Genomic DNA, 11,750 nt, shown 5'->3' on the forward strand with positions numbered 1-11,750 from the left:
GAAAGTTTGACATTTGGGGAAATATCCTTATGTGCCTTCTTGCTGAGAGTTTGATGATCAGATTGATACCACACTCACATGTGTGCGTCTAATACGTATCTACAGCTAACAACTTAGCTTAGCTTAGCTTAGCTTAGTGGAAAGACTATAGCAGGGGGAACAGCTAGCCTGGCTCTGTACAAAGGGAATAAAATCCAACCAGCAGCACTTCTACAGCTCCATAACTAACATTTATTATCTTGCTTGCTTTACCCATATAAAAACTAAAATATAAAAATAAGTTGTGGTTTTACAGGGAGTCTTTGCTGGCTGCCTGGAAACCTCACAGTGATGACAACACTGTTCAAAGTCAATTGCGCTCGCCCTAGATATAGTCCTGAACATAGTCAGATCAATATGGGTGATTCTTACAGTATTTGTTATCCACAGCTGCTTTATATGCTATGGCAGCAAATGTCAACTGGCAAACAAACAGCCACACAAACAGCCCGCCAAAGCTTCCTATCCAGCCCACAGAATATTAATGAAATCATAAAATTTGAGGAAGAAAACACCTGTTCCAGTATTAATGATATCTAGCTGTTTTTTCCTTCTTAAATTAAAGCAACTCCCAAAACAGCCGAGATGGAAATAATCTTATTCAGAATGATCTACCAACCTACAATATGTACATTTGACCTGTTATAACGTTATTATCAACCCCAAACCTGCAGGACAGGTTCAGGTAAGATTACTAGAAAATATCATGGGTTATTAATTATCAATAACTTGCAGAAAGATTACATGCAATACTCTAGGTCACTCTCTCCCTCTCTCTTTCCCCACATGTGCTGCAGTGCTCCATATGTGTCGCTGTCCTCCGTCCTGCCAGCTGTGCTACTATAAGGCATAAAGCTAGCAGATTGCGGGTCGGGTCTGGTTCAGGTGGTTGATTATTTTTGCTGGTTTGCGGTGCAGATCGGATAGATGAAGCTGACACCAATTCCCTTCTTTTAGAAATGGAATACGATCTGTGCCATATCTTCATGTCTGCTTAGAAAAATTCTGGCCTTTGGACAAACGTAGTTGATGACCCCTGCTCTTTGGAAACCTCCCCCAATTAGTCAAATCCCTGTAGCCATCTGAAGGCATCCTGTGACCTGTGTTCCATCTCCCCCAGCCCTTTCACACTAAGCACTGCTGCACCCAAATGAACCAAAAGAGCAGGTGCACCTGGAGACATCCACGGTCCGTGCAGCGCTGATCATTGCGCTTGCACCATTTAAACAGGACCCGGTTAAGTTATTTACCTGCAGTGTTGCGCTCTCCACCAAAAAATCAAATTTTGGGTCCTTCTTAACAGTCACTAGGGGCAGAGAGCAGATAATTGTTAACGCTAAAGTAAGCAATCCTTTAAAGCCAAAAGAAGTACCTTTGCAACTTTTACATGCTTTGACTCTGCTCTGCCTCCACCCACCTCGTTCCACCAGAGACAACCTCCGCTTTGGACTGCCTGGTGTTTGTTTAGCGAGAGCCGAGTTATCTTTGAGTTTTGGAATTTTTATCTTCTCTTTTTTCTCCTGCTCCTCCACTGCTTCCCCTGCCAAGTCGGCAGTCATCTCATCAGCACAGACAGCTAAGAATTTACCCAGCTCCTGAGCATGAACGAGAACAGCAGCACAAATTTAATAATCAACTTTTCACTTTATACAGACACCACTTAACACTACTCATAGCAGGTGACGATTTACACATGCACAGTTGTAGTTAAACACACAATAACCTCTAATCTGCGTTCCTGTTCCATCACAATCACTGTTGACAGGAACTGGCTCTGTTCTGTCTTCCTTCCTCTCAATTCTACTCACAGGATAAATGACGGAAACGTTTTTGTACAAAACAAACATTAATTGATTGAGGATAGTTATTTATAGCTGTATAGCTTATGCTTTCCAAATATGCCACTTTGTTCTGTGTTTATCAATCTATCTCTAAAAGGTCAAGATCGCCAGAAAACATAAATATATATATGTACATACAACTAAAAATCATTGAAAATGACTGTAGACATGCTTTCTTCTTTGGGAGGCATGACCCTATGACAGATATTTACCTGGCTCTGGTGACGACGTGTCTGAGCTTGCTTCTGCCATCTAGTGCTGGACTGGCTCTTACAGAAAATAATTGAAACATGTTTGTAGATGACAAATAAAACTGTGAAACTGACCGCCTTTAGGAATTCAAAATTAAACTAGAGCTTTAAGAATGGATGCTATTCAATGACTTTACTGATTTTACTGGCTAAATCAAGTCTGGCCCCAAGCTGCCTGAGGTCCTCAGACCAGTTCCCACATCAAGACATTACAGTCTGTTTCATACTAGTAGTTAAAACATATGGTTTCACATAGAAAACAGACACAACAAATCTGTTTCAGGTAGCGAATAACCTAACGTTAGCGCTATTCCAGCATTCCAACGTTATTAGCACAAGCCTATGGCATTTTACATTGTAGAAATTAGCCTAGCAACTAGCCATCTTTGCCTCTTCTCATATAAAGCCAAGGACAACAGCAACGTGTAACAAAGGTAACAGCACACAATTTGGCTCCATTACAACTCACAAGGTTCACTGACAAAACAACAAGGTTCACTGACAAAACAACTGTCTTATACTAAACACGTTTTCCAAACAAATAAAACATGCTAACCTTATTAGCGCCAGCCTATGGCATTTTACATTGTATAAATTAGCCTAGCAACGAGCAGAGATTTCCTCTGCTCATATAAAGCCAGGATAAAGCACACACAAGACTTAAAATGCTATTCAAGTGGAGGCTTTACTGTCTTCACAATTTATTGTTTCTTTTCTGTGAAAAACAAGTAAATACAAGCTTCGTTTACACTGAGTAAAATGGTTTCAATATACAGAAACAGACAGGAGGTCTGCGTCACCAGGGCTTGTAGTTACAGAAGTAACGTTATAAACTCCCTCTGTGATAAGTAACGTTAACGTTCATGATAGTTAACTTCGGTAGCTAACGTTTACTTTTGCAATTTAGTTAAATTTGTTTTGAAATGTTTAAAGTTCCTGGAGCTTACCAACTTGGAGAACAAGTATCCTAAATTAAAAGTTCATTAAAGCTTCTTTATAGAAACGTTACGTTCATGCGATTCTCAGCAACGTTACTCGACGTTAATGTCAGTTAGCTTAGCAATACATAAGTGCCTAGCATGAGTCAGGCATTAATGGGCCTGGCAGTAGGTTAACGTTACTGTTAGCTTGACACCAATACTGAGCTAGCCTAACAGGGTAAAGTTAGCAATAACATTAAAGCAAACGGCATTCATTTGATATTGACAGAAACATTAAACTACTGTACCTGATATTAGCTACTCCTTCTAGCTTTTATACATCCGAGGCAAATTTCAGTTACAAACTGGGCTGTTAACGGCGTTTATCTACTGTGGTCTGTGATGAGTCAAAAAGTAACAGCAACACATGGTTGCTGCATTTTATGTCCCTAATGTTTCCAAAAAAGATAATAATAATAATCTAAAAAAAAAACATGCCATGCCATGAGAGACAAATAAATAAGTTACTATAAAAAAGGTTAAATTAAATAATTACTTGTATAATTATAATGCAAAAAAAAAAAAAAATCGATGCCATGAGCAAAAAGGAAACATAATAAAAAAGGTTAAATTACATAATTACTTGTAAAAAAAAAAAATCAATGCCATGAGACAAAAATATAAAAAGGTTAAGACAGATACATATTATAAAAAGGTTAAATTAAATAATTACTTGTATGACAATAATGCAAAAAAAAAAAATCAATGTCATGAGAGACAGATACATATTATAAAAAGGTTGAATTAGATAATTACTTGTATGACATAATGAAAAATAAATAATATATAAAGGTTAAATTAAATAATTACTTGTATAAAAAATCAATGCCATGAGACAAATAAATATTCTAAAAAGGAAACATTAAATAATTACTTGTATACTTGCACAATGAAAATGCAAAAAAATAAAAAAATAAATTGAAAAGAAAACTGAAAATGAGGATCAGCATTAGAAAAGAGCAATTAATTTGACTTCGTCAAATGTGGGTATGTTTCTGGAATATTCTAAAAACCTGTTTCTTTGTTGTTGTTTGTGAGAGCTAATAAGTTTAGCATTTAATTCACTCAAAGAGGGGTAGGGGATTATGAAACTTGCACATAATTATTTATCTGTTGTATACATGTATATGTATGTATATGTAGTAGGTTATGCTGCTCTAACCAGGTTGCACCTATACATTTTAAGGGAAAGCAATGATTTTTCAAGGGGAATAAAAAGCATATGATCTGAAAAAATAATGCCCCCATTTTTTAATTACTGGATAAAACACCATGGAACACACTCTATGTTGTAACTGACAGAATAGCACAATACTCAACTTTGAGACACAGTGGACACAGTTACGACATGACAGGAGAAGGACTGTTGGATATTTTAATTTTTATAAAGGTAAAATAAATGCTACACAAGCCTGCAGCAACTCAGTTTGCATTTACTTCTTTCAAAAAATGAGCAGTTCAATGAGGAGACCTGGGTGCAGAGTGAATACAATCAACTATTGGCTATGATACAAAAATAGCAATATTCAGTTCTCCAAAGACAGTAAGTGAGAACAGTTGGTCTACAGAGCAGACCACAGAGGCTCATACCCACAGTACTAATGACAAAATGAATGTGACATGCAATACATGGAGGCTGCATCAGCTGCCATATCGTCAAGCACTTCAGTCATATAAGAATTACAAATATACATTTTGAGTTACCGTCAAATTAACGACAAAACCTTAGTGTAATGACTTTTGTTATCAGCCAGTACATGAATAGTGAATATTTTAGTGCAAAAGCTAAAAAAAGCAGTTGCTGTAAGGTCATCCTCTACTGTAATGTGGTATGAGTACAAACATCCAGTGTTTCCAATGTACAACAGGAGGTAGAAGGAAACAAATAAAAATAAAAAGGTGAATTCTAAATAATGACAGCAACATTACAGAGAGAAGTTGCAACTGAATAAACCCCAAAGCTTAACCTGTAAAAACACTATAGCAATGCAAAGCAGGCAAGTAGAGGAACATATACTGTAGAGTATGTGGTATTTCACAGTTAAGACTATCAGCAGACCTGGGAAGTCATTAAACATAACGCCTGTTTATACCTGGTATTTTCACGTAGTCTTTCAGCTCTGTCAGTAGTTTTTTATCTTGTAGGGTGCCAGATAAGCAGGGACATCAGCTGAGTAGTTGCTCATTGCATTCACAACTGTCCACTTGTGCTCAGATCACCTGAGACACGTTATTACTAGGTATAAACAGGTTCATACACTTTTATACATGTGTGCTTCATTCTAAATTGAATTCTCTTCAAAGTTGATGTAGGATGATAAACGTTAAATACATTCAACTAGGGATGCACCGAAATGAAAATTTGTGGCCGAAGCCGAATATTATTAAACGCTTGGCCGAATACCAAGTACCGAATATCATTGTTTAGTTTTTCATTAGTTTTTGCAGATGAACCCCCTCCAGATTAGTGTTGTTATGGTACCAAAATTGGGACCCACTGTACGATACCAATGAAAATATCATGGTTCTGAGTAGTATCACGATATCACTGCGAAAATGAGGCAGATGTGCATTTTGTCATTTATGAAAAGATAAATCACTTTTCTATAATACATCAATGATATTTCAATGGAATAAATTACTTATTGACTTATTCATACTTCAAAAACAGCATCAATAAGTGATTAACATAGGGGGAATCAAAATAAAATAAATAAATAAAATAAAAATCAACCAGCCACCCTCCTCCCCTGACAGTCCCTTCATAAGTAATGAACAGTCCCTAAAGTGCGGTGAGGTTTGTGGGCCGTTACTGACACTAAGACAAAAATGTGAAAGGCTCGTTTCTCCTCTGATACATCACATACCTGTGTTCGGCTGGCTCGGCTGTTCAGGTACTTCTGGGCAGTCATGACGCCAAGAAGAGGATATTATTGGAGCCGACTTCTCCGTCGCTGGGTAAGCCAATGGCCGCCGTATTTGACAAGAATACATTACTGTCAGTGTCTGTGACCCCCGTTCAACCCACAACCGATGGGATTCGCCTTTCGACCCCCGTTCAACCCACAACCGATGGGATTCGCCTTTCGTTTCTGCTGGTGGTTGAAATCTGTAGCCTGCTCGCACAGCGTGCTGAATGATTTAAGCCTATTTTGCTCGCTCAAAACTATTTTTAGTCGCAAATGCGAGTGCCTTGACGGACGGATCGCCACACTGCCGACATTTTATTCCGCCCGTCACAGCACACTGTTTGATTGCGTTATCAAAACACGTCGCTATTATTCGGCCTTGCTTTTAACTTATTCCACCGAATACCGAATGTGTGTTTTTTTTGCAATATTCAGCCGAATATATTCGGTGGCCGAATATTCGGTGCATCCCTACATTCAACATGTGAGTAGTGTTGAAGCCACCCTCTGCTTGTTGTCCCGGGGAGGCTTGTGAATCCAGTACTGGAGTGCCCTCTAGTGACACATCTGTTCTAAGCTCTTTACTTGATATTAATGTCAGATAGGTATTACAAGATATAACATGAACATGTATGACACTTGAATTATTTGCAAAGCGCTGCTAAAATTAAGTTAACATGAACACTGTTTAGGTAACATGATTCATATTGTGTGGGATAAGTGACGGATCAAGTAATTCAACTCTGCTAACAGCATCACTGGAGCAGGCAATCGAGAAGGCTACTGGCAGAGGTTGGTATAATGGGGGTAAAACTCAAAGTAGTGTTGTCAAAAATATCCATTTATCGATACATATCAAAACTGTGCTCATTTTCCAAAGTAGCCATACTATCGATACAACTTTTTTGCTCTCTCATCTCCTCAATCATAAGTCGACCCATGCACACGCATCACAACAGTCCCGCTCCTTTGTTCACTCACACAGTGTTCTCGTCACTCTTCTCATTCACTCCGGTTGCATATGGGATTCGTGGCACTGTTTTGTTTTTTACTTGCTCTTTATTGCCTTTTGAAAGTGTGGCAATCTCAGAGGCTTTTAAGCAGGTGCACCACTGCAAGAATATTGTTTTTTTAATTAATGTGATAAAGAAGTGTAATAACTGTTAATATTTACTACAGTCATACTGCTGTTCTCTGCTACCACCCAAGACAAGTCATTGTTGTCATGTTAAAGTGCTGTTATATTTATTTGTTAATAAAAGATTTATATTCTATGACAGTACTGCCAATTTTCTTCTTATGGTATCGAATATTGATATTTTCAAGGTACTGTTGAAGTTAGAAATTCCAGTATCGTGTCAACAGTAACCAAAAGTGTATCTTTTATATGATTAGAACACTTTTTAAATTACTTCTGATGGCATAAAGTTTAGTTTTGTAGAAAAATATGACAATTCTGGTAAAATCTGGTGCAGTCTTCATGATGCTAACAATTCATAAATTCCTAGTTTTCCAGGGTTGGATTCAACGTTATGAGAGGATGTCACGGGTGACGATGAAAGTCCCTCTTTCCGCCTGTCTTACTGACCAGTTTTACATCCGTGATGATGATGTCATGGCTCACTGCCTTGCACATGTCATAGATGGTCAGCGCAGCGACGGATACGGCTGTCAAAGCCTCCATCTCAACTCCGGTCCTGCCTGTAGTGCGGCACGTTGCTGTAATGACTGCAGCGTTCTGCAGCTCATCAAGGTCAAAGGTGACAGAGGCGTGGTCTAAGGGGAGTGGGTGGCAGAGCGGGATGAGGGCTGAGGTCTGCTTGGAAGCCATGATGCCAGATAACTGCGCCACTGCCAAGGCGTCACCCTTAGCCAGCTGGTTATCCCGAAGCAGCCGGAAGGCGGTGGGGCCCAAGATGACGGTGGCACGGGCTGTGGCTGTTCGACGTGTGGGAGCGTTCCCCCCGACATCCACCATGGCGGCTCGGCCCTGGGCGTCTGTATGTGTCAGCTGGGCTTCGGTTGTTTCATTAAGGTCAGTGTTGTAGACGTTTGTGCCTGACTGTGCGTGATCCCTCACAGATTGTCTGACTTTGACACTGGGGTCTTTGCTGGAACTTTGATTGTGGCACAGTCTAACACTGTGTTGGTTAAGATTTAATTTGGCATTCATTAGTAGTGTGCAAAAAATAGGTTTTCCCGGGGTCCCGAGTATGTGGCTCTTCAAAGCATTAGGACCCCCGGCTTGTGCGTACCTGAGACAGTCTGTATTAATGTAGCTCATGACATTTGTGCGTACAATAAAACTTGCAGTCTTAGTGTGACCACTGATGAAAGTTAGAGCATTACTAAACTCAGATGAGCGAAGGGGTGCTGCACTGTGGAGGCAGTCCATCGTATTAAGTTTCTCTTTGTTGAAATGTGACCTAACATGGGTACCCCCACTCTTTAAGGTTCTGGAGCAGCAGACACGGCCTGCTTGTGTTAAAGCAGTGCAGTCTGGAAGGCACAAAAAACCCTCTCTACCTGTATTCAGGACTCTCCTGCTGCCTGAGCTACACGTGTGAGGAGCTGCTGCTGGAGAGAGGAATGTGTTGTTTGTAAGATGAGAAACAATGGGGAAAGCTCTCTGGCTGTCTTGTGACTGTGGCAGAGACAAAGGCATTTGGGATGTGGTGCCTGTTGGAAACAGAGAACACTGGTCAGGGACAGTGATTCACAGAAACAGCACACATTTATATGCAGATGAACATGGGCGATATATGAAATCTATCCGATATATTCGAGTATCATCTTTTGTGTGACATGGCAGATGACCATACTGTCATATCAAAAATGTTCCTTGCACATTTTAGTGATTTATTCATGCATTACAAGCAGCCTGTGTTTATGTGCAGGAGACTCACTCTCCCTCTCAGTTTCATGCACAGACACCCCAACAGTTTCACGTCAATCCCAAATGGAGGAAGATCCTGGAGTGTGTCTATCAGCTGGCAGTGGTTCGGTTTCAGGAGGGCAGACGTGGAATAAACTACTATTCTGTACAAAATATGCCACAAAATCTCCCTTATTTTGCTGTGTGTCATGTACCATTGGTACTAGTCGGCCCTTGTCAGCTGTTTTTGACTGATTTGAGCTCTTAAACAGAAATTGTTCATTACTGTTTGTGTTGTTACTCAGTGTCACTCAGACAATATCAGGACACTCTGGTGTGAAATTTCAAAAATGTACATTTACTAAAATGTCACTTATGGTTGTGTTCCCTCTAAATTGAAATTAGTTTACTGGAATGATCACACAGGTATGATTATTCCCATAAATAGGTTAAATTAAACAGTTATACAGTTTTACAGAAAATATAAAAATATCTTACTCGTATATCATGGCATGGCCTAAAAATATCAAGTTATTATTTATATGCCATTTTGCCCAGCACATTTCAGGCAGAAGTTTTTAACTCTCATTAGTTCAAATGTCATTGAATCTTGAAGCTGTATAATAAACTGTGACTAGATGAATGTAGAAAAGATACAGTGGTACAGCCCATGATGATCATAACACCACAAAGAAATAATGACTGAACAGTGAACAAACTGGGTGTGAGAGATTTGTACGTACAGCCATGTCACCCACCAATGAGGATCATCGGCCTGTTCTTCATCTGAGAGATACTAAACATGCCTGAGAAGACAAACAGGAAGAGATTACATTCTAGTGGAAGAAATAATCCTCAATAATCTATGAGTATATCCCACAAATGACGCATTGCATATGAACTAACACCAATGGACACATGTCTACCTGCATGTTGTTTCTTCTTCCTGCCCACAGCAGCTCCAATGATTTGCAGTAGCTCTTCATCTGATGCCCCGGAGCGCAAGACATCTCTCAGAGACACCTCAGAGTTCCCAAATAAACATACCTGAGAGAAGACAGACAGGAAGGAGTGAAGGGAAAACATTCAAAATAGAATCATGGATGGTTCTGGATGGATGAGATTATTCATAGCGCCCACACACAGTATGCAGCTACATTATCACAAAATAGACCCATTAACAGCTCCTTGACACCCAACAAAGAATCACTGTAGCTTTACCTTGAGGTTCCCATCTGCAGTGATGCGTAAGCGGTTGCAGGAGCCACAGAAATGGTCAGACATGGAGGTGATGAAGCCCACCTGACCTTTAAAGCCTGGCACTTTAAACGTCTGTTATAAGAAAAAGTAGAGTGAAGAATTCTTTCAGATGGCTTTCAAGCTTTCAAAGCAATGACAAAGTGCTTGATTTGGCTCTTAAGTCCCGGACACACCAAACAGACTTAAGGGAACTAGTGGTGATGAAAGCCCCCTGCTGCATCACTTGACGTTGCTGTGTCTTGGCCAAAAAAGTTGCACGTGAACAACTGTAAAGACTACAGCTGACAGTCAACCAGCACATAAATTCTGCGCCTGCGTGAGAGCAAATAACGCTCCGCAACAGCAGACAGCGGTCATCTGCAATCCTTATTCAAAAAGGGAAACCGGAAGACCATCTTGACACTAGTTAGCCAGTTAGCACAAAAAACACAATCCAATTTTGACAGAATAAAGCATTTTTACAATCACAAAATGTTTCTGTTAAAGAGCTCAATAGCTACAGAAAAATAATCCCACCTTACCAGGGTTCCATAACATTTTTACCAATGAATTTTATACAGCCTTACATCAATACACTTACAAGGCATGCGCGGATAAATAAACTGCCATGGCAAGCTAACTTTACTCACTCGTTATGCATTCCTGCTGCCAACTAGCCACATATGCCCACTGCCAACTGACCCGACCAGCACATGCAGGTACGTGGCAAAAAATTAAGGTTGCAGCCCTTTTTGCAGGATAGAAATTAAGGTGTGTTCACACCGGACCTGTTTTTTTTTCCGCTAGCGACGAGTTTACATACAAAGTCAATGCAAACGGGCGATTGAGCGTATATTCGCCCGGGAGAAAAATCGCTCGGGCTCCGAGCGACAGCGACAGAGCGGTTTTTCGCTCGTCACTTGAGATGAGAAATCTCATCTGGAGCGGTTTTTCGCTGGGTCCTGTCGCTTGCAGCTCAACGCTGATTGGCTGCCGTAATCCCGGAAGTGGCCGTCCTCCTTTGGTCATCTGTTGCTACACCGGTGTCCGGCGGATGTTTTGATGGCAGTGGACGCGGACAAGTTAATTGTTCTCGTGTCGTCCCACAGAATCCTGTGGGACCACACAATAAACGACTACAAGAAAACTCACAAGCAGAACCTTTTGTGGCGAGACATATCGAAACAGATGGGAGTCGATGGTAAGTTTTAAAAATGTACTTTTCCCACTTTAGTTGGAAACTGAGGTCAAGCCAGCCCTCACTTTGAAACATTTGGTCAAGCCAGCCCTCACGTATTTTTGCGGTACACATGATGGCAAGAGCGAGAAAGGACTGATTTCAAAGTAAAAACAAGCTTCAAAAACAACCTCAGGGTGTCACCCAGAAAACATCACGTCAATCTGACGTAGCATTTCAAAATAAAAGCCCTCTGAACTGTCATATTTCCCTGTGCTCCATCTACAGTAAGATTAATATATTTTTTTAAAAACTACCCGTTATTACTCAACCATTCCACTTCAGACTGATAGTACTCGACCTCAGGGTGTCACCCAGAAAATATCAAGTCAATCTGATGTAGCATTTCAGAATAAAAGCCCTCTGAACTGTCATATTT

General features: G+C 40.2%; 1 protein-coding gene across 2 annotated transcripts in view; it reads right to left on the reverse strand.

Moving 5' to 3' along the window:
* Positions 1-7,173: 7,173 nt before the first annotated feature.
* Positions 7,174-11,750, reverse strand: part of mocs1 (molybdenum cofactor synthesis 1) — a 36,669-nt gene continuing 32,092 nt past the window's right edge. Inside the window, exons 8-11 of one of the 2 annotated variants that reach the window (XM_050061853.1) lie at positions 10,117-10,227; positions 9,822-9,942; positions 9,654-9,701; positions 7,174-8,699 (exon numbers count right to left, since the gene is read on the reverse strand). In XM_050061853.1, the coding sequence (XP_049917810.1) occupies positions 7,564-8,699; positions 9,654-9,701; positions 9,822-9,942; positions 10,117-10,227 (1,416 nt within the window). In that variant the 3' untranslated portion in view covers positions 7,174-7,563. Of the gene's footprint in view, positions 8,700-9,638; positions 9,702-9,821; positions 9,943-10,116; positions 10,228-11,750 lie in introns of both variants that reach the window. The other variant, XM_050061856.1, reaches the window with a different exon arrangement.

This window comes from Epinephelus moara, chromosome 14 (genome assembly GCF_006386435.1).
Source record: "Epinephelus moara isolate mb chromosome 14, YSFRI_EMoa_1.0, whole genome shotgun sequence".
NCBI classification, from domain to species: domain Eukaryota; kingdom Metazoa; phylum Chordata; class Actinopteri; order Perciformes; family Serranidae; genus Epinephelus; species Epinephelus moara.